The sequence below is a fragment of the Carassius gibelio genome, chromosome A5 (genome assembly GCF_023724105.1).
Source record: "Carassius gibelio isolate Cgi1373 ecotype wild population from Czech Republic chromosome A5, carGib1.2-hapl.c, whole genome shotgun sequence".
In the NCBI taxonomy this organism is placed as follows: domain Eukaryota; kingdom Metazoa; phylum Chordata; class Actinopteri; order Cypriniformes; family Cyprinidae; genus Carassius; species Carassius gibelio.
Window position 1 is genome coordinate 33970567 of NC_068375.1, and position 23359 is coordinate 33993925.

General features: G+C 36.3%; 1 protein-coding gene across 1 annotated transcript; it reads left to right on the forward strand.

Annotated features, from left to right (window-relative positions):
* The first annotated feature begins 141 nt into the window (after positions 1–141).
* txnrd2.2 (thioredoxin reductase 2, tandem duplicate 2) lies at positions 142–21896 on the forward strand. Its single transcript, XM_052596728.1, has 17 exons — positions 142–710; positions 937–1005; positions 2031–2087; positions 2185–2329; positions 3153–3227; positions 4417–4495; positions 4596–4658; positions 5713–5783; positions 8511–8530; positions 9037–9128; positions 9979–10153; positions 15314–15450; positions 16550–16645; positions 17103–17195; positions 17955–18026; positions 18790–18887; positions 19073–21896. The coding sequence occupies exons 1-17, from the start codon at positions 629–631 to the stop codon at positions 19194–19196; spliced, it is 1548 nt and encodes a 515-aa protein (XP_052452688.1). The 5' UTR covers positions 142–628; the 3' UTR covers positions 19197–21896.
* Positions 21897–23359: the final 1463 nt, after the last annotated feature.

A 23359-nucleotide genomic window follows, 5' to 3' on the forward strand; every position in this document is an offset into this window, starting at 1 on the left:
AAATTGCCGCAGCTGACCAAGCTTTTCATTTTGATTGGTCTGACGGTCTGTCGATATTCTTTGGCCCGCCTTCTATTCTGAGTGTGATGGAAAGAAAGTTCTATTCGTTTCCACCATAGACGAATCGGTTGTTTCAAACACTCTAAAGAACTTGGTTTATTTTCGTTTTAATGAAGAACATTAGTTACTACCCTTTAAATAACAACCAAGAAAAAAGGGAGAACTAAGGAAAAAGAACAAACATATTCAAATAGGTTATTTGGAAATTCTTTGAAGCTCGCGAATATTTAATAAGCCTTGATGGCTTTTTAAATCTAAGTGTCTATACTGTTGCAATGTAAATATGATTAGCATTTTAAAAAATATGTAGAAGTAAATAATCATTTGCATAATTCTTTTGATGATTCTATTATTATTATTATTCGTGTTAAAAATAATCGATAAGTACGATTCGTATACGTTTGATTCCTTTACAAGATTCGACTCAAATTAATCAGACGTACAGTAAACTGAAAGCGATCAAGTTAATAAGTAAAAGTAAAATAAATAAATAAATTATGGCAAAAATTCAACCAGGCATCTTTTAAGGCACCTATAACGACTGACAGGGGTCTTGCCTGCTGACAGTATGGCTGCCTTCAGCAGAGGCAGGCAGAGGATAAAAGTTCTCTGCCGCTTTAGGACTTTAATATTTACAAGAAACTTTACAGGTAATGCTTATTTAATAATAAAACATATTGTCGTTAAAATATTTTGACAAATTATTTTACAAAATATGTCAATATCGGTAATTAACCTTCAGCAAATTCACTGTTTTTAGCTTGCTTGTACCGTTATAGTTTGTTTGCACTTTTTATTATTGTTGTTATTATTAATATCAGCAAACTATTGAAGTCTCTGTCGTTAAATGACCTAGAGATGTCCTTCTGATTGCAGCATGTACATTTGATTATGATCTGGTGGTGATTGGTGGAGGCTCTGGAGGTTTGGCATGTTCAAAAGAAGGTAATGTAGGTGTCATCCAGAGCTGGGTAGTCATCTATTACGTATAATCTGGATTACGTAATCAGATTCCAAAAACTTAATTCTTGTAATTAGATTAAATTACATTTTTTAAATACTTGTAATCTGACCATAGTTATTTTTTTTATTTATTACATGATTACACATTACTCACACAATAGCAATACATTTACATTTATTTACATTTATTCATTTAGCTGATGCTTTTATCCAAAGCGACTTACAATTGCTATATATGTCAGAGGTCGCACGCCTCTGGAGCAACTAGAGGAACTAGAGGTCCCCTGCTCAGGGACACATTGGTGTCAACCAGTGGATTCGAACCCAGGTCTCTCCGACCAATGGCATGCGTCTTATCCACTGCGCCATCACCACCTCAATAAATTATTCAGAACTGATTGATTCTCCCTAATTCCTCTTTTTCATATTTTAAATGTACCTTAGTTTCTAAAATAGTCTACCACTTATCTACATTCGGAAAGTCTTCCAGTTTTGTGGATTTTTACTCAAAGACCAGTCACGGTATCTGGTCAGGGGGCTTACTACAGACATTTGAAAGACCATATGATCACTGGATTTATAAAATTATTTTGTGTTTTCTCAACGTACTCAACATATCAACCACTGATGAACACATTCATTTTTATTAGAATTTTCACTCATTATGTTATTAAACCATATATTAACTGATGTTTCTGGAAGGATTTATTTTTTTTACTAGTAAGAAAAAGTAGGCTAATCAAAAAGTAATATGATTACATAAAGTGTGTAATTTAATGCATTACGTTATTTACTGCATTTTATTGTCATGTAATTTAGAATCAGTAATGGATTATAATTTAAGTAATCTACCCAGTCTTCCATACTATAGTTTTGAACTGTTTTTCCTCTTCTTTTACAGTTATTAGCAATGACATTTCAGTGCATCTCATTAAATTATTTCTAAGCTAAGATGTCATTTAGTGTTTTTGATGCTTGACCATATTGTTTTATTTTGTTTCTTACAGCTGCCCAATTAGGGCAGAGAGTTGCCGTCTTGGACTACGTCGAACCTTCACTGAAAGGTACATACCAACTCATTTATAGTTGTCATCATCTATCTTTTTGTTGGTAATGTGTTTTTATTTAGATAAAAACCTAATCAGCTTATGCTGCATTTAGGCACAAAGTGGGGTCTTGGTGGCACGTGTGTGAATGTCGGCTGTATTCCAAAGAAGCTTATGCATCAGGCGGCACTGCTTGGCACTGCTGTCAAAGATGCTAGGAAGTATGGCTGGCAAATCCCAGAATCCCTGTCACATGACTGGTGAGTTTCATGAATCTGTATCAGAGACGCATGGCCTGACTGTATGTAGAGACATTGCTTATAGACAGAGCTGTTTTATTGCGGTAATCATCCTGAACAGTGCATGTTATAGTATGAATTTAATATTGAGTGGTAAAGTAGGTTTTGGTTCAAATACTACTTTTACTAGTACTTTATGAGGCACAGCACCATCTTGTGGTAAAAACAGATGTCTGACTGGTCAAATGCAAAGCACAACAGTCTTTGCACTAGAGGGCACTCCAGGTTTGATTAAGAGGGTTAGGCTTTTTCATGTGTTTTACAAATAATGGCCTTAAATACAACTTTCCATACATTTGCAGTAACATTGTTGAGCTTAATTAGGTGTCTTCCCTGAAAATATTAAAATAATCTCTTTTTGAAAATGGATAAGATAACACTTTCTACATTGTTAGGTAGACAACTTCAGTGGGTGTCTGACCTCGGATTTTCCCTCAAACTTGAAAAAAGTGTCTGTGTGTACACACACATATTATAAAAACCCTATACCTCCATGTATAGATACAGTAATGGTCTCTTTAATTGTTTACTCTCTCAGTCATATTTTATAGTTATAATTAGAGTATTGCTCGAAACCACATCTTGAGATGTTTATTTATTTTCACCAAAAGGCATTAGTATGAAGAAAAAAAAAATAATAATCATGTGCATGTATGTATTTCAGTGTAGCAGTTGATAGATAAAAAAATTAAATGTTAAATGCATGTGAGGTATCTATAGTGATTTGCATTATTGTGGCCAGGTAAGTTCCAGTAGAACTGTAGTTTTGTGAAATATGTTTCAGGTCTACAATGGCTGAGGCTGTCCAGAACCATGTGAAGTCTCTAAACTGGGGTCACAGAGTTCAACTACAAGACAAGTAAGTTATACTATTAAAGTGTCATTACCTGTAAGTACTTTTTTCATTTGTGACCCTGGACCATAAACCCATTCATAAGGGTCAGTTTTTTTTCGAAATTGAGTTTTATACATCATCTGAAAGCAGAATAAATAAGCTTTTTTGGGATATGACATTATTTGGCTGAGGTACAGTACAACTATTGAAAATCTGGAAGCTGAAGTTGCAAAAAAAATCTAAATATTGAGAAAATCGCCTTTAAAGTGCAAATGAAGTTCTTAGCAATGCATATTACTAATCAAAAACTAAGTTCTAATATATTTACAGTAGGAAATTTACAAATAATCGCCATGGAACTTGATCTTTACGTAACATCCTGATGATTTTTGGCATAAAAGAAAAATCTATAATTTTGACCTGTACAAGGTATTTTTGCCTATTGCTACAAACATACCCCAGCGACTTAAGACTGGTTTTGTGGTCCAGGGACACATTTGTCAGTCAAGAGAAACTTAAAGGTTAATGATAACTATTTCTGTGCAGGTCAAAGCAAGCTTTCTAAAATTATCCATATGATGCTGAATTTGGCTGTTGGAAATATGTCAATTATGTCAGTAGACTAATCTATCAGAATATTGGTTGTAGTACTACAAGCTGAGGGTTCAAAAAAACGTATTCACCATTTTACTGTTGACTATGACCGATGGAGAACCAGTGTATTCCAGAAGGGCTTCTTTCAGGGTACAAATGATCTATTCACTAATTACTAAAAAAAGAAAAATAAAAAATATAGAGATGTTTTAGAGCGGAGTCTTTATTTCCCAGTAGATCTCATTAGCTGTCCATCTCTTTCACCATTTCATCAGGTAATTACAGTCTGAGGCTATATGAATGAACACAGAGAATGTGCCATCATGATAAATTGTACTAAATTTCAGCCGTCTTGCTGTATGGCTGTGAGGCAAACAGGTGTGGTGATATCATTTCCCAGAATGCACAAAAAATATGTCTCCACATTACAAGAGAAGTGTCAGGTTGGGTTTGAACATCAAAATTGTTAATGATCAAATTTTGTTATTGCTGTTGAGTTTTCCTACATCACCGTGAATTTGTAGAAACTATGTGGGTGGACACGGACAATTATGATGATCTTCGGTTCATGTGTTGGTATTTTAATATGATATAACAATCTCTCTGTCCGATGTAAAAGGAAGGTGAAATATTTGAATATGAAGGGCAGTCTGGTGGATAAACACACTATCAGAGCTGTAAATGCCAAAGGGAAAGAGGTATGCTTTTGAGTTTAAAACCACTTAATTCTCTGAAATATTAATTTACTAGCAATATGATGTGCTGTATTCTTGTTTACCTGCATCTTTGTATTCACAGATGACAGTGACCGCTAAAAACATTGTGTTAGCTACTGGTGGACGGCCGAAGTACCCTACACATGTAAGTGTGCTTGCCAGTGCCGGCAGGCATGTGTGGGTGTTGTCTTTCCACTCTGTGACCTTGTTCTGCTGATAAGCGAGCAGCAGAGATCATTTTGTCTTGTCTAACTTGCCAGATATGGGACATTTGGTATTATTCTTCCTCAGACTTGTCAGCCTGCTATTTTTCTTTGCTTTCATTTAGATACTGGTAAAAGTAAACCATATTCTAAATGATCAAGAGACCAGTAAAGATGGAACGAACATTTTTATTTTCCTAGCTCTGGGTTAAATGGGTTAATTATTGTGCAGTTAAAGAAATAGATGCCTCTTCTTAGAATGATTTCTGTTTTTTCATTGTGACATAGTTTTCATAAAAAATATTATTTTTTTTGGAAGCAATTATTTTTTTCATTATTAGTATTATTATTTACAACAGTATTTGTTAATAATAATAAAAATATATACATATAAAGAAAGTGGTGTCTCAGGGCAATTAATGTTTTGAGGAGTTTTCATGAAAAATAATAATTGAGGGATTATTTTACATTCATATTAGAGTAATCAAATTAACCTAATCAAAATTTGTATTTAATATAACATTGTTTACTATACATATATACATATATAGTTAGAAATATGTTAAATTTGGATAATGTTATAGAAGAATATTGGAAGCATTTTATTTTAATTGTTATTTTTTAATTTTAAGTAATTTTAAAATAATATCAATATTTTTGTACATGGAATTGTACATTTAGTATTAGTGTTGATAATATTAATGGTTTTATTTAGATTTGAAAGTTTCTATAGCTTTTAAATTATATATATATATATTATTATTATTATTATTTTATATATATATATATATATATATATATATATATATATATATATATATATATATATATATATATATATATATATATATATATATATATATATATATTTTTTTTTTTTTTTTTTTTTTTTTTTATTATTATTATTATTATTTTAATTATCTATTAAATTGATTGCTGCTTGTGCTGAAAATGTCCTCTTTAAAATGACTCTGATCTGTGTGGTTCATCCTTCAGGTCCCAGGAGCCATGGAGTTCGGTATCACAAGTGATGATGTCTTCTGGCTCAAAGAGTCTCCCAAAAAAACGTAAGTGACTTTTATATTGTGGACCAGACCACAGAGCAAACATGTGAGAAAACATTTTCACCCATCAAGTCTGATTAAAGGAAGTTTACTTCCAGATTTGAGAGGTCAAGAAACTTGCTTCACCTGTTGCTTTGCTCTTTGCTCTGGTCACTTTCAGCCAGCTGCATTTGTTTGCAAGTTCGTTATTATTATATTACTCATTAATTATATTATTTTTTCAGAAGACACTGAGCAAAATACAGATTTTATTTAGAGATGAACTTGCATTTTTAGTTCCTTACCCTCAATTCAAGTCACGCTAGGTACTGTCACGGCCACATCCTCTCAGACAGGTGATGTTGTTTTGCTGTTGAGCTGTCAGCTGTGCAGGTGTGATTTCAGACTGTTGCCAGTAACACGGCTCATCCTGTGGAAGTGGCAAGTCCTTGGTGACTGACGGGCATGAGCAACACCACTGGCACGCATGCCCGAGAGGGCGAAGGAAAAGCTTTTACATTGACTTGTGGAGTCATATTCACCAAAACAGCAGAGCATCTGTCAGGACTGATGATATACTGGACGCTTTGCATTCTCAAGACTACCAAATGATGCATTCGGCATGATATCAACCCTTGGGCTCATTACACAAACGTCAGTGTTGAAAATAACTTGTTTTGAAGGAACCAGGTAACTATTTTGCCTGTGCTTCAGGTGTCCAATAGGCCTCAGGACCCACAGATGCTCATGCAGTAAATAGTCCTGTTATCTCTCTCTGCTCTGCTGGAATGAAAGGAGGCTCAGTCTGGGCAGATGTAAGGGAGGGCACAGCATGAACTTGCTGATCGTATCATGGTCAGGGTTATTATAGACGTGCTGCTCAAGGTTGACTGAGTCTACAGTAACCACAGTTCCCACACACTGCCCAGGATGATCTCTCCCTCCTGCTTTTCAGGCATGGATGTAGAAAATAGTGGGGCTTTGACCGAAGCTAATGTTATGCTAGGCCTAACAGTAAATGGATGAGGTTATTTAACGACATGTTCAAATATGATCTGTTCTTTCCCCTCCTGTTATATTGGGGCTTTTGAGTGAAAATACATTTATGTTAATGTGATTGGGAAACATGATAGTGGATTCAAACTTGGGTGAGAATCAGCAGAGACATGGTGATGTGATATTATATCTGGGTCTTAAGATGATTATGATGATTATGCAATTATTTTTGTTTTATGTGTAGTTATTTTAAATTGTGATATTGCATACTTTCATGCACTTTTTCATTCATCTGAATTGGATTATCCATAGCTATGTTCTCTTGCTCACTCTAAGATTGTATTATGATTAAATAGAACAAATAATGTTATTACAAAAAGTAATTGTTTAAACTGTGAAAGACCATATGACATTATACACCATACTTCTATATAACATATATATATATATATATATATATATATATATATATATATATATATATATATATATATATATATATATATATATATAAATTATTATTATTATTCTCTAATAGAGTTTTAAGTCACTTATGCTCACCAATGCTGCATTTATTCAAATATTGTTAAATGTTATTGCAATTTTTCTTTTTTTATATATTTCAAGGGGTATTTATTATTTAAAAAATTGTTTGTTTTTCATGTGATGGTAAAGCTGAATCTTCATTTTAATGAAGGAATCAGAATCATTAATTTCTTTAAACGAATAATATTTCGCAATTTTGCTGTTTTTACTTAGTTTTGATCAAATCATTGCAGCATCAGTGACCATAAATGACTTCAAATACATTACAAATATCTATTAACTTAAAAAATAAGAATTAATAAATAAAAAATAATTAAACATTAAAAAATAATTAATGAACAGTAGTTTATATAAAATCCATTACAATTTTATAAGAATGTGTGTGAGCATGCAGATTGGCTCAACATTTGAAGATGTTAATTTTAAGGTTTTACATTTTTAAATGTGTTATTATTAAATGTATTTAATTAAGTAATAAATTACTAATTTCAGTAATGGAAATGAATTCCGCTGAATTACCCTAAGGCATTGGTTGTCAATAGATCACATGTGAAGGGAGAAGAAGTGTTACGTGTTATACAAATGCAAATCAATGCAATTCATTTAGGTTTCATTTATCCTGTATTAGTCATTCTATTTTAACTGAAATTTCCCTTATACTAATCCAGGTTTTTAAAGGTTTTCAGCCCAGGTCATTCCTGATCATCAGACTTTTTGCACTGTGGCAGGTAGGAGCTCAGGGATGTGTTTTGTTGATAAAACAGCAGAAAAGAGGTCTGAGATTTTGCTCCTAATCCTTCCCTAAGCTGCCTCACAAAAGAGCAGTAAGTGCAGATGTGCATTAGCAGTGTTGTACACCGAATGCGTGTGATGTTACATTGGCATAAGTGGCTATCACTCAGCAGTGACGTGTAGGAACATCCTCGAGGATTAGACCTTGTGTTAACAATTAGCCTTCACCATGACCATGAATCTCCGGGTGGATTAAAGCTGATATTGGACGTCGACCACACACACAGTCATCTTTCTACAATCGCACACACATACAGTCGCTTTATTGTGTTAAAGTGGTGTGCAACATTTTACTCTCATTTATTTTTACATAATGTTCCAACGACTGATTTACTGACTCTTTGTCATTGTAATGTGACATCATTGCTCATGTTGCTCATCTGTGATCTCATAATTGCTGTTTTCTGTGTGTTTCAGGTTGGTTGTTGGTGCCAGTTGTATCCTTCAAAGCCCACTTATTGTAAAGGCAGAATGTCTACTTACCAAGATGACTCCATTAGAAACACAATGATTAATCATGGAGTGCATTTACATGTTCAGCCAATTGCTGATAAATCGGCTGAAGATGAAAACCTTAAGATGAGATTTAGTTTTTAGCCTGTTTTTCTTTACCATAATGCGTGTGAAGGTTTATATGCAGAGCAAACTGGTGCAGTGAGCAACAGTCTTTATGTTGGTCTTTCTAAAAAGTTTTTTGTCTTCAGAGATTTACAATAAGGCGTTTACATGTTCTTTCATGTTGTCAGGTTATTAGTGTATGATTGTGCATGTAAACACACTTAAGTTTTTCCTCATAGGCTCATTTTGAAAAGTGAATAAATTAGCAATGCAATCATAAAAAGCTTCAGTAAGACTATTTAAACTGTATTTTCTCTTTTATTTAATTATTCTACTATAAAGTTAGTAAATCATTACTGTTTTCCTTTACTGTGTGTGTGTAAAGATGTAGCATTGGAATGTGCCGGCTTTCTTACAGGCATTGGACTGGACACCACAGTGATGGTGCGCAGTATCGCCCTCCGGGGGTTTGATCAGGTACTGCATCTCGGTTTTAGTCCCGTGACAACATGTCCTCTCTGATGTATTTATCAACAACAACAACAAATCTCTCCTCTTTTTTTTTATTAACCTGATTTAATTTGTTTTAGAGTTGTGAAATATGCTCGTAAGAATAGTTATTATCAGTCTCAATGAAATTGCTTTTGGTTTGGGCTTTCTTTAATGTGACTCACTCTGGTAGAACCGTCAGGCTGTATGGCAAAAACAGGATGAGAGACCTGGCCAGACTTGTTTTATGACCCTGTTTTTTCAGCATTCATCTTTAATTAATGGTTCTAGTGTTCTGACAGGAGGTTTGTCATGTTGTTATTAAGCATTACACCCGCAGTATGGTCTGACGGGAGTCACAGAATGACAACAAAGAGCAAATTGCTCAGTTGAAGTAAAATCTGTGTTTAAGAAAACAAACGATAAGGAAAAGCTCTTAAGTCTATTTGAAAGCATAATTTTATTTTTTGAAGTTACTCTTTGTACTCTTGTAGATAAAATCTGCTCTCCTTCGAATGTTATGCATCTGATTATATAATCGATAAATATCTGTTATTATTTGGGGTTATAGTGTTCTTATTTGATGTGTCTATATGATGCTTTAAAGTATTTTACATTTTTAGTTACGTTAGTTATTAAAAAGTTTTGTTATGAGGTGTTTAAAAATGTATTATGTGTTATTTTCTCTTGTTGATTGATTTGAAGGCGAATGACAGCATTTACAGATATCGATGTCTCTGAGATTAAGATCTAAAATATGCTTTCTGAAACTAACTCGCTTGCATGACTGTAAAGAATAGATATAGTATATGTTTTATTCTTTCTGCTTGTCTCCCAGCAAATGTCTGGTTTAGTGACAGACTACATGGAGGCCTATGGCACCAAGTTCTCCTGGAAGTGTACACCAAAAAGCATAGAAAAGCTCTCATCTGGGCTTCTGCGGGTGACATGGATGGATCTAAACACTAAAGAGGAACATCAAGACACCTTCAACTCAGTGCTTTGGGCTGTAGGTGAGGTCTCAATGAATCTCAAATACATATGGAGCATGATTTAATTTATTAGGCATTTTTCTTTTAGGAGAGTTCCACAAAATTTCATTTTAGCAAATTTAATATTATTAATATTTAAATATATATATATATATATATATATATATATATATATATATATATATATATATATTTTTTTTTTTTTTTTTTTGCTTATACAGTATTACTGTGGCCTATTTGTTGCAATGTTAGAAATTCATAACTCGCTGCACAGTCTCTTTTTCTCTCACATGATAAAATACCTCCTTTAGTTTCAAATCAATATTGCCCGTTTATCTATTTATTTTCTAAGGAGCCATGTAATAAGCAGGATACAGTCATTAAAAGTCATTTTATTAAAGTAAAAAAAACAACACCTTCCGATTCTTTGATCAAGCTGTCTGGGTTTATTTAGCGATAATTGACTGTCTCACTGTACATTATCTCTTATCGCTCTTAACGGAGATTAATGCTGCAGGAAAACATGCTGAACAGTTGAGTCATCTGCTGTGATCAGTTATGCTTTCAACGCATTTCAAAATCATAAATCCTCAATACATATATCTGTTGTTTGTGCTTATATTATACCACTGTGCTGCGTTATCAGCAAAAACTAGACTATCAGCCTGAAAACAGGGTAATAAAGAGAGAGGGATGGAATCATCTAGGGAAGAGTTAATCACTGAACCGAGGTCTGCTCTTTAGGACCAGGATGCACCAGGGGCCCTGGGGTCACCCCATTCCCTGCTTTGTTCTCTCGCTCTGGGTTTTCCTGCCAGAGTTGTGTGTCTCTCTGTACGGAAACCCACCCAGAGCTTCCACGGTTTTTCCCTTTTCTCGTCCCTCAGCATCTCCGTCCACAGATGCCATCCTCTTTTCTGAGTTTCTGTCTTTCACTCGTCTGGTTTCTCTCATTCCGGTTACAGGGACAATGAGAGGAATATAGGAATATCCGTCTGGCTGGTGCTGCTTGATTTATTGCTGGTGTGAAAAGAGGGTGTGTAGCAGTGCTGCTTTGTGTGTTTACAGTGAGGATGAGACTTCAGCTTCCTGTCTGGATGTGTGTGTGTGTGAGATGTAGTTATCTGAAGTGACTCCTATTGCAATGTATGGCAGCCTTGGCTTTGGGTGTTTGATGAGTTGAGTGGTTTTCTCGGGCCTTTCTGTTCCTGAGACTTCGGTCCAGACTGGTTTGCGGTCGAGGGATTCTAGTGGACTCAGGTTTGCAGTCCTAAAAGTGCGTTTTGACTTTTACCACAGATATGTGTATTTAGTCAAGGTATGAACTTGAGTGCATAAAAACCTAGTGCGTACAATGTAGTGGTCAGCTGATATCTAAGAAATAAGGGTGACACATGGCCGATACAGGTGATAATAGGCTGAATAACTATGTCTCTGGTTCACCCATACAAGTATTACATTTACTAATTGCAATATTGTACAAATGTGAACAGTTCTACCATCAAGTACTATCAACTGTAGGTGGTTCATGGCTGCCAGGCAAATTTGAGAATTAATAATCTGTTTTCATAGTCAAATAGTGTTAGTTTTGACTGTTGGCATAGTGGAAAGAGCTTTCAGAGGCTGATATTCTTTATCAGACCCCTGAGAGGATGCTGCGTTTCCCTGCTGTGGTCTGTCTGTTTCTCCGTCCTGCTCTCTTTCTCACAGTGAAAGCATAAAAATTGGCATTTTTTGATCTCCCTCGTGGCAGCTCATAGAGCAGCCCCATCCCTCCTCTTGTCCTTTACTCCCAGCGGAGCTCTTCCACCCTTCCGCTCCTCCATCCTTCCTCTGGCCTGCACCCTTCTGCAGGTGGCTGCACTAAACGCCAGGAAAGAGAACATTTCCTCCATACTGTACTGTAGCTTTACAATCCTCTTAAGAGGATTGTAGAAGGGAAGTAATATACTTACACGTAAATAGGCTTTCCGATTGGTTCACAATTGTGTCCTTCTGATGTATTTAGATGAATTCTCGCTTTATTTTTATACCCTTACAAAAAATTACAATGATTATTAAAGTAAAACCATGATAATTTAAGTAAAAATGTAATGCAAAATGCAAAACTGTTGTTAACAGGCTGTTATTGTCCCGAAAAAATATAAATAAATGTGACGTGTAATATTTGGATCCTAAAATTTGTGTTAGACTCTTGTGTGTTGGTCAATATATTGCCATTTTTTGATTATCTGCAAATTATCACACGCATTTAAATTATTAACATTTGATAGCTCCAGATTATGTCTTTCCACAATATCGTCATTTGTACTGTTTTTATTTTTATTTTTTTTAAGTTAAAATTGTGATCATTTTCAACAGTATTGTTTGCTACCATTAAAATGTATTATGTATATATTGGCGTTACAGAGCTTGGAGTGGGAAATCATTATTTTTCCCTGACCACTGGTAGAAGAAACCTGTTTGAAAACAACCATTATTTTTTACAGCTTTGTTTGGTTTTGTCTAGTTGCAAAGAAATTATACATTTCATCTTTAAAGAAAATTGAAATACAATTTAAAATTCCTTCTAAATATATATGTATGTGTATATATATATATATATATATATATATATATATATATATATATATATATATATATATATATATATATATATATTATATTATATTATATTATATTCTTTCAGTTTAATTTAAGGGCATATGTTTTAGTCATATTATATTTGCAAGGAGCTGTTCTTCTGCTACTGTGCAGTAACATTTAATTAAATCACTGTGAAGGATTACAGATCTCACACTGATGTGTGACTGGAATGGAAGGCAGCTTAATCCTCTCTTATTGTTTCATCAATTTTTCTCTCCGGCCTGTTGAGTCGATAAGGCTCATTTAAAGTCCTGCCGGGCAGATTGTTGTGGCTAATTAACATGTTGGCCTTGAGATTTCGGTCTTGTATAACTCCAGGCTTTGTTCTTGTGCATTATCAGAGCCAGCTGTTTGTCTGTGTGTGTGTGTGTGTGTGTGTGTGTGTGTGTGTGTGAGGAGGTGTGGGTTTGAATTCTCAGGCGTAGTCCTTATCAGTGGTCCTGTGTTGTTGTGTCCAGCCTTCACAATGCCCAGCAAGGTTCCAGGAGTCCAAATCAGACAGAAAAAGAGACAGGAAGTGCAGTGCAGGAATTGCTCACTCCAGTTTGACGCAGATACTGGTACTTTTCCCACTTTACTGTAATCATCGTTTCGGGTCCTTTTTTCAGACAAACCAATAAAATCTGCATTCTTACTGTTATCGAGCTGGCTTTGCCCACACAAAGTCAAGGACGTTTTTTTTCCACAGGCCGTGAAGGATATCTTGAGGGTTTTGTTGCTGGTGGAATGTGGTGTAAAACAAAGGATGTCTTTCATGTAAATTGCACCGGCAGAGCTTGTAGTTTGTGGACGTGTGTCAGCAACATTCTTTAACGCAGTCATAGAAATAAGTGTAAAATCTCTTCAGTATTATTTTATCGCCAAAATAAAATCATACAACCCCCTTATAATGGGTGATTTATACTGCATTTTATTTTACCTTGTAGTTTTCTCAGTGCCAGTTGCTCTGTATTCATATATACACAGTACAGACCAAAAGTTTGGACACACTTTCTCATTCAAAGAGTTTTCTTTATTTTCATGACTATGAACACTGTCACACTGAAGGCATCAAGGGCTATTTGAGCAAGAAGGAGAGTGATGGGGTGCTGTGCCAGATGACCTGGCCTCCACAGTCACCGGACCTGAACCCAATTAAGATGGTTTAGGGGTGAGCTGGACCGCAGACAGAAGGCAAAAGGGCCAACAAGTGCTAAGCATCTCTCGGGGAACTCTTTCAAGACTGTTGGAAGACCATTTCAGGTGACTAGCTCTTGAAGCTCATCAAGAGAATGCCAAGAGTGTGCAAAGCAGTAATCAAAGCAAAAGGTGGATACTTTGAAGAACCTACAATATGACATTTTCAGTTGTTTCACACTTTTTTTGTTATGTGTTTAATTCCATATATAATTCCACATGTTTTAATTCATAGTTTTGATGCCTTCAGTGTGAATCTACAATTTTCATAGTCATGAAAATAAAGAAAACTCTTTGAATGAGAAGGTGTCCAAACTTTTGGTCTGTACTGTGTATATATATATATATATATATACACACACATAACATGTCATTATATATATATATATATATATATATATATATATATATATATATATATATATATATATATATATATATATATATATATATATATATATATATATATATACATATATACATAACATGTCATTTTATATATATATATATATATATATATATATATATATATATATATAAATGTTTTTTTTTTTAATTTATTTATGTGATGTCTTTTATTTAACATGTTGAATCTAATTTTATTGCGTTTTTGCATTTTTTTGTTGCGTTTTATTGCGTGTATGCAACAAAGTAGTCATAAGTACCGTTTTACTTAGCCAATAAATAGCAGCTTTAAACTTATAATAAGAAACAAAAATGTGATTTATTGACATTTTGTGCATTTGTCTATATAACGCTTCAACATCTCTACCTCTTTCTTTGAGTAATCGATGAATACATACTCAGGCCGTATCTGTGGCTCAGGTCTCATTGTAGTGGAGCAGAAGGAAGTTGTTTCTGAGCTTGAGACAGGAAAAGGGGGCTTAAGGTTTGTTGTTCTTGCTGGCTGATAGCATCTACATTGGTACATCTGGCTTCTGCTGCAAACATTGTTTATTGTGATACCTAAGAAGGCATTGGGACATGAGTCTTGTGTGTGCATCTAAGACGTCCTAAATGGGGGAAGGGGGATATAGATGGACAAGTGTCGACAGCCTCTCTCAGCCCTCAGATAGGAAGTGACAGAAATGACACTGCAGGCCCCAGGTGGCTGATGGGATATTTTTTCTAGATCTCCTCAATACGCCCCTCTGTCAGACCACCACACAGAAACCTTCTACCCCAGCTGTGCTTGTGTTTTCTTTTCTAATCACTGGATAAGATTTTGCCCTTTAATCTGAGCGTAAATCCACCCCTAAATTCTCCCAGCAGGCCAAGCGGTTGACTCCAACCTCAAGCCTCCAAAAGCAGTCTGATATGTCCCTCTGCCTGTCATTACTTTCTTCTCTTTTACCTCAGGGAGAGCTTCTGAAACCAAGACCCTAAATTTGGAGAAGGTTGGCGTGGAGATCAACAAAGAAACGGGGAAGATAATCGTAGCCGCTGACGAAGCCACATCCATGCCGAACATTTTCGCTATCGGAGACATCGCTGAGGTAGGCGTTGTGAATGAATGCCATCAAAAATGCACTTACATGGTAATCGAACTCAACTGAAAAGGCACAGCTTGAAAGCAACAGCATTTTCTTGTCTGTCAGCTCAGTCGCTCTTCTGGAAGGTCGTTGCCCTGTAACATCTCCGACACAACTGGCTGTCGGGATCAAATATCGCAGCTGCCCGTCATCCGCAGCAGCTGTGTGATTATTGGCGCACACACACACCACCGCAAAACTAGTCACAGAAGAAGCACCTTTTACTCTTTACGCCCCTTTCAAAGTGCATCGCTTCTCATTTTTTAATGAAAGAAAACAAGATGTTGAGCCGCACCTGGTTACTGCCAAGAAATGCATTTACTATACAGCTGCTTGGGCGGTGTCCACACACACACACACACACACACACACACACACACACACTATGAGCCAAACACCCGAGGCAGTTTCTTGGACAGCAGGATGTACAGAAGTTATCAGACTGGTTGCTGATGCCATTAGTCAGTGAATGAGAATTCGCCCCATGGTGCTGCAGGTTCCTGTGTTGTTACTGTAGGCATGTTTTTCACAGCGCTGATTGGCAGCCGTCCACTTCTGCGCTGTAATCATCATCGTGACTGACAGCCATGTAATGTTGAGATGATAGTAATCTCTGAAATGCCTGATCAGACTAATCGCAATTAGATTTACACTTAACGCCACAGCATTAAAACATAATGCAGAGGAAATAATTGTTTAGAACTTTTCCGTTGTATTGTCGTGCGCTACTTTCAGACTGGATTTGCTGTTGAATGTATCCATGCATGTGTGTCAGTGTTATTTTAATATTATTATACAGTTTACTTTAATAGTATTAATTAATATTTTGAATTGTTGTTTATTTGTTTAGGTTGTTTTTATTTACATTTTTTCTATTTTCCTGTAATTAATTGTAATTTTAGATTAATAATTGTAGATACTTTAACTTAACATTATATATTTCAGTTAGTTGCCAAGGTAACTTTTTTGATTTTCACAAGAAAATATTTTTTTTATGTAATGTGTGTGTGTGTGTGTGTGTGTGTGTGTGTGTGTGTGTCAACTTCTTCTTCTTCTGTTTCAGGGTCGTCCTGAGTTGACCCCGACAGCCATTAAGGCTGGAAAGCTCCTGGCCCGCAGACTGGTGGGCCATTCCACTGAGCTCATGAACTATGACAATGTGAGTTTGCTGTTACATGCATATGCTTTCATTCTCACTTGCTCTTTGTTTCTTCATTGGTTTCTAAGCAAATATTCTGAGAATGTCTTTAATACTTTTTTGAGCCTTGACAGTGTAATTTATTACAAGCCTCCCGGTTTTCATTCAAAATCTCTTAAATTGTGTTCCGAAGACGAATTAAGCTTTTACAGGTTTGGGACAACATGGGGGTAAGTGATTAACCCTCTGAGGTCTAGGGGGTTTTGGGGGGCCTGGAGAGGTTTTGACATGCCCTGACTTTTGTGCTTTTTTTTCAGATGCTTCTAAACATATTACAAAATTTTCATTTTGGGGTGGAGTAACCCTTTTTAGATTATGTGTATTGTGATTTTCAGGAAAATGTTTTGTTTTGTATGCTGATTAGTTTGCTTGAGCCTTTTGTATAGTGTATGTGTTTTCTCTGGTTGTGTGTGTATAGGTGGCCACTACAGTGTTCACTCCACTAGAATATGGCTGTGTAGGTCTGTCTGAAGAAGAGGCTGAAAGACGACATGGAAAAGACCAGATTGAGGTAAAAGCAATTTCGCCATGGGTGCTGTTAGACACAAAATTAAGTTCAGTTATAAAATGCCAAAAGCAGCATTATAAATTAATGTCCAATACATGATTAATAATAGCAGTAAACTTTTCTTGCACCAAGTAATATAGTTTATTATCAAAACTGTGGGCTTTGTGCAACTGGCGAGCAAACATATTCATTTTTTTAGTACTGCGGCAGGTTTGTTTATCAGCTGTTTTACAATTCCTTTGAACATGCAGTCTGTCCTTTTAGCGATTGATTGTAACCTAACCATAATTTAAATGTAATATCATCATAATATGTATTTATGTGTATGTGAGTGCTGTTGTGAATATCCTACTGAATACATGCATGTAGGTTATAGCGGGCCCTCGCACACCTGCATTGCTCTAAAGCCTAAAGCATTCAGAAAGGGGTGTGCCTCAGGTTTGATTGACCGGTGTGCAGGAGGGCTGACTGATGCTTGCAGAGGTTGATGAGAGATGATCAAAAACGCAGCATCACATTGGCCCTCACAGCTGTGAGCAGCGTGTGTCAGCTCGCCAGAGCGCTCGCTCTTTAAGCATGTTCAGTATTTATGATTTCAGCACCCCAAAAATGTTTAGAGCAGCAACACAGACACAAACCATAACAGTAGCAGCACTTGTTTCCAAGTGCTTGTCTAAAATGACGAGCTCAAGTGGTTGATGATGCAGGAAATGGGATGTTGTTGTTGGTGCATCATAGTTTTTGTGTTGACTGGTGTAACAGGTGTACCATGCCTTCTACAAACCGCTGGAGTTCACCGTGGCTGAGAGAGATGCATCGCAGTGCTATATCAAGGTATATTACGTGTGTGTGCGTGTGCGTGTGTGTGTGTGTGTGTGTGCATGTGCGTGTGTGTGTAGGTAACAAAAAAAAGGGGAACAGACACAAAATCAAACTTCAAATTAAAAACAAACACCCTATCAACAACAAATTATAGAAGCAGACTAAAAACCACTCAGCAGCCAAAACAGCCCAGTATCAAGGCTCTGACTTTTTCATGAACAAACACCAGTCATAATTTTATCTAATATTTAAACAAAGTTGAATTTTTACATATTAATTTTTCGATGGTTTGAAGTTTGCAGCTTAGTCACTACCTTGGGTCTCTGTTGGATTCTGATGTAGGTTTTACACTACTATTCAAAGACATTTTCACATTTTTAAAAGAAACAGATGCCTCTGTTCTCTAAAATAGCATTAATTGATCAAAGTACAGTAAAAATAGTCATGCTGTAAAATATTACTGTATGAAATAAATTTTGATTCTTAGCTCTGATTTTTACTTTATAATTTCCTTTTTTTCAGAAGCCATTACTCCAGTCTACAAAGAAAATCATTCTAATATGCTCTTTTAGTTCTTGAGAAACCTTTCTTATTATTAACACACCTGCATTACATTATGAAGTCTGGAAATTACAATCCAATGGCTTTTATGAATGTTATTACTTTTTTATAAATTCTCTGCATCCAAGATTTTAATTTGAATAGATTTTAATTGAATGTAAATGTAGATCTTAATTATCAGCTAATAACTGCATCCATGTTCTCTCCCCCTCAGGTGGTTTGTCTACGGGAGGGGGATCAGCGCGTGCTGGGTATGCATTTTACCGGACCGAACGCTGGTGAGGTCACCCAGGGCTTTTCTGTGGGCTTCCAGTAAGTTCCACACGTCCGTCTTTTAACCTGCTCATGCTGTTGAACTGGAATCAGATTACATTGATTTGTTCTGTTATCGCCCAGGTGTCTGTTTCGTTGCACTTGCATTTGCGTGTAAATTCAAATCTGTGAATAACAACAGCTGCGGACGAATGAATACAGAGTCTGTGTGTTTTTATCTGCAGGTGTGGGCTTACCTATGAACACCTCAGGAACACGGTCGGGATTCACCCCACCTGCGCCGAGGAGCTCATCAAGCTCAACATCACTAAACGCTCCGGTCTTGATGCCACAGTAACAGGCTGCTGAGGTTAAGCATCCCCTCCCTGATCACACGAGCACACGGGAACCATTAAATAGATTGTGATAATGTGGGTTAACAGCTGCAGGACTTTTAAACCACCAAACCAGATCGATTTCAGTTTAGTAAATGATATTTAAAATAATAATTCTGGAGGTCGGTACTAACAAGTATGTTCCTCCTTTGCCACCGTGATGTATTGTTTTTAAACCAAGTCCAGGAGAGTTCAGCTAGCTTTTTACCACAGGTCAAGATAATCCAATAAAGTCCTCATGATTGCTCTCCAGAATAAGAACGGAGATCTAGGTTAGAGCAACACGAACCGCAAGCGCCTCTGCGAACAGATAAACACGGCCATAAATCAGGATTAAGGCCCCATTACCGTTGGCTGAAATGAGAAACGTTGGAGAAAGCGGCCTAATGTTTCTGAAATATATTCTGCAAATATTGTTGTTTCTCTGGCTGTACTTCCTGTCCATTAGTCATGCGCCGCTCCTGACACTGATGGATGGGATAGGCCCGTCACTATGCTGACACCACCCCATTTCCCAGGGAAGTAGACAAACACTCGGTGAGCGGCGCGTCACTCAAACGCAGAACCCGGTCGTGGACAGAGTGAGCGCTTGTTTAGTCCTGGACTTCAGGAGGTTCCCCAGTGCACAGCAGGAGCAGAGAGTACACCGTACAATAACATACTCTCCTGCCCCTGAAGTCTCTGGGTAAAACCTGCAAGTCCAAAGGAGGCATCAGTACGGCTGGCTACCTGAAGGTGGCAGTGTTAGCTTCCTTTTCCCCTGTTCTTCACTCACACGTGAGGATAAAAATCTCTGAGCTGTATAGTCATTACGAATTCAAGTCACAGTTAATCACTGGTGGAACGTTAAGATTAATTGAACACTTACTGGGCATTTGTCGCTCCATAGGTTTAGCTTATCTGTTGTTTGTGTACTTGGCTAATAGCTTTGCTGCCGCCCGCTTTGAGGGAAGTTAAACTGCAACTATTCCCAAAAGTTCAATTCATTTTGTGACAGGAAATCTGTGACATCTGTGTACTTTCAAACCAGATAACGTACGAAAAGCATATGTGCATTTTGAAATGCATTGATATGTAATGTCAGTAGATGCAAGTGCAATTTAATGAAACATTTTTCAGAGCCCTTAAAGGGCTAGTTCAACTAATAATGATTATTTTATTATTTATTCATTCTTATATCAGTCTAATCCTGTATATCTTTCTTTATTCATCAGAAAACTGATGAAGGCATTTTGAACTGTATTGGTTGCTCTTTTGTCCATTTAATTAAAATCGAGACTGCTTAAAAAGCATGCCGAAACATCATAAAAGTGATCCACATGACTTGTGCTCTGTATTCCTTGCATTATGAAGTCATATGATTGGTTTGTGTTAGGAACAGAATTAAATTTAGTTGTTTTTGACTGCAAATATTCCATTTTAGCTCTCTTTGTTGCATTCATGAGAAAAGTATAGTTGCGGTGCCCATTTCTTAAACGAATCGAGTCTTATTGAGGTGTTTTTTTTTTTTTCGTAATCATATTTTTTCATCACATAATTAAGTTCATAATCAATAACCAATAAGTGAATAACAGCTTAAGTTCTCTGTTCCACACACAAAGCTATCATATGAATCAAGTCAAAAGACTTGGAATAAAGCGCATGAGTCGTATGAGCTACATTTATGATTCTGTAATGGTTATTTTATGTGCTATTTTACAGCTTGAATGTTTCAGTCCAGTTCACTGTAGCATGGAAAAGAGCAACCAGAATAATTGTTTCATGCATGCCTTTACACAGAAGAAATACAGGTTTAGAATAATGTGAGGGGTGACTAAATGATGGCAGATTTTTCATTTTCGGATAAACGAGCCCTTTAACATTCACCAAGCTATTTATCTTTAATTATTCAAATGCCTTCATGCGTATGGTTTCCCACAAATACTTGCAACATTTCAATCGGAGAATGCCATCGAAGTAGAAGTGTCCTGCTGGAGTTTGTTTTTGTTTGAAGTCTAATCTGCCCTGGCTCTGATTAATGAGCCTGAGAGTGGAGTGACAGCCTGCTGTGGAGAGGAGCACTGCGCTACCAGGTTTATTTGTACCCAGGGCTGATGGGAAGAGGGGGGTACCGTGTGCTCTACTCAGGGACGGGGTGCTGACTGAAGAACCCTGACCCCAACAGCTTGGCTCTATCAACCCACACATACACAACACACACAGCCAGTGGGTGGAGCTGCACCACAACACACAAATATGCGGGCGTATGTTTTTCTGAAGTGTACAGATATTCATGTTATGACCGGCATAATTGTCATGTAGCCACTATGATTATCAAACGTTGACACTTTGGTACATTTTTGAATGTTACATTTAAATGTCGACACAAAAGCAGTTCTCAGAATTGGTCGTCTCGCTCAAATGCTGATCAAATGCGCTTTAGACACATTCCCCCGCAGGCCAGCTTGAGACAGCAGCTCCGATCCCCACATTCACACACGGTGAGGGGTCAGGGTTCAACTTTCAAGGGCCCAGCTAATGATGACTTGCACTAAAAGCCAAAACTGGAGAGGGCGAGTCTGATGATACTTGGCGCCATATTTATTTCTGAAAATAGAGCCTGATTTGGCATTAAGCCATGCACTTGATTTAGTAAGATATGCAAATTGCACCATTAAAATAATGATGGATTCAATTATGTCTTCTGTTTCTTTCAGATGGTGTGAATTTAACTTGTTCCAAATCTTAGTAAGCTGCCTCATATACTGCTATCTCCGTAGGTAGATCACACTGATCTACAGGTTTTTTTTTTTTTGTTTTTTTTTTGTGCATATACCACATGCATTGCACATTTCAGCCATTGTGTCATGTCTTTCTTTCTTTTTCTTTTTTTTTAAGCCATATGTATTGCATTTCTAGGTTGTACTCCTGCTGTTTTTCAACTTGTTCTATTAGTGCAAAAGGATACACAGGGCAGTCGAATGACTAAAGGAATGCCAGGTTTTTATAAAGTTTCACTTTAGTTTGAGCGCCACGTTTTTACATTGCAAAGCACTGCAAAAGATGCAAGATGTGCGCAACTGTCAACACATGTCCATAGGGCATGTTTACATAGAAAAACATTGAAAAAACTGTGCAGTGGAATGCAGAAACAGCCTCAAAAGCAACATCCTAACTGTCATGGATTCTTGTAAGTGTGAAAACTTCAAGTGCAAACTAAATTATGAGAGCAAAACATTAAAGACTGAAGTTATGATTAATCTGAATATAATATGATCCTGACATATCAACACAATAAGACAAAGATACAAATGCGTAACACAAATATTAGGTACAACAAAAAGACAGAAATCAATTCAAATGTTTTTATGACCATTTTCATCATTGAATAAAATGTTTATTTATTTTTTAGCATTTTTCTCGACAGATTTGGTTAAAATGGGATCTTAGCATAATGTTGCAAACTAACTTTGTGACTGTAGTTCACCTTTCCTGCGTTAAAAATGCTATACGTTAGGAATCTTTATTTTATTTTTTATTATTAACACTTTTGTTCAACAAAGATGCATTGATTTGATCCAAAGTGACCGTAAAACATTGATAATGTCACAAAAGATTTCTATTTCAATAAATTCCGTTCTGCTTTTATTTCAATAAAAGTTTCTGTTGATCAAAGAATATCACATAAAATATAAAGCAGCATAACTGTTTTCAACACTGATATAGCATGTAGTAAATTACATTATCAAATATATTCAAATAGAAAAGGGTTATTTAAAACGGTATAATATTACACAATATTACCATTTTTCTATCATTTTATTCATATAAATGTAGCCTTGTTGAGAATAAGAGACTTCTTTAAAAAAAAAAAAATCTTACTGACCCCAAACTTTTAAACAGTAGTGTGTGTTTGGTTGTATATTATATGACGCCTGTGTGTGTGTGTGTGTGTGTGTGTGTGTGTGTGTGTGTGTGTGTGTGTGAGGCCAGCTCCTCCGAGGAGCTCTCTCTCTCAGCAGGGGTGGTCACGGTATGACCTCTCGCTGTCTTTGCTGACAGGTTCCTCAGCGATGCCGACCTGTCAGTCAAAGCTGCACAACAACAATGGCAGAAATTCCTCTGTTTGTTTGCTTAAGGACGGGGCTCTCACAAACC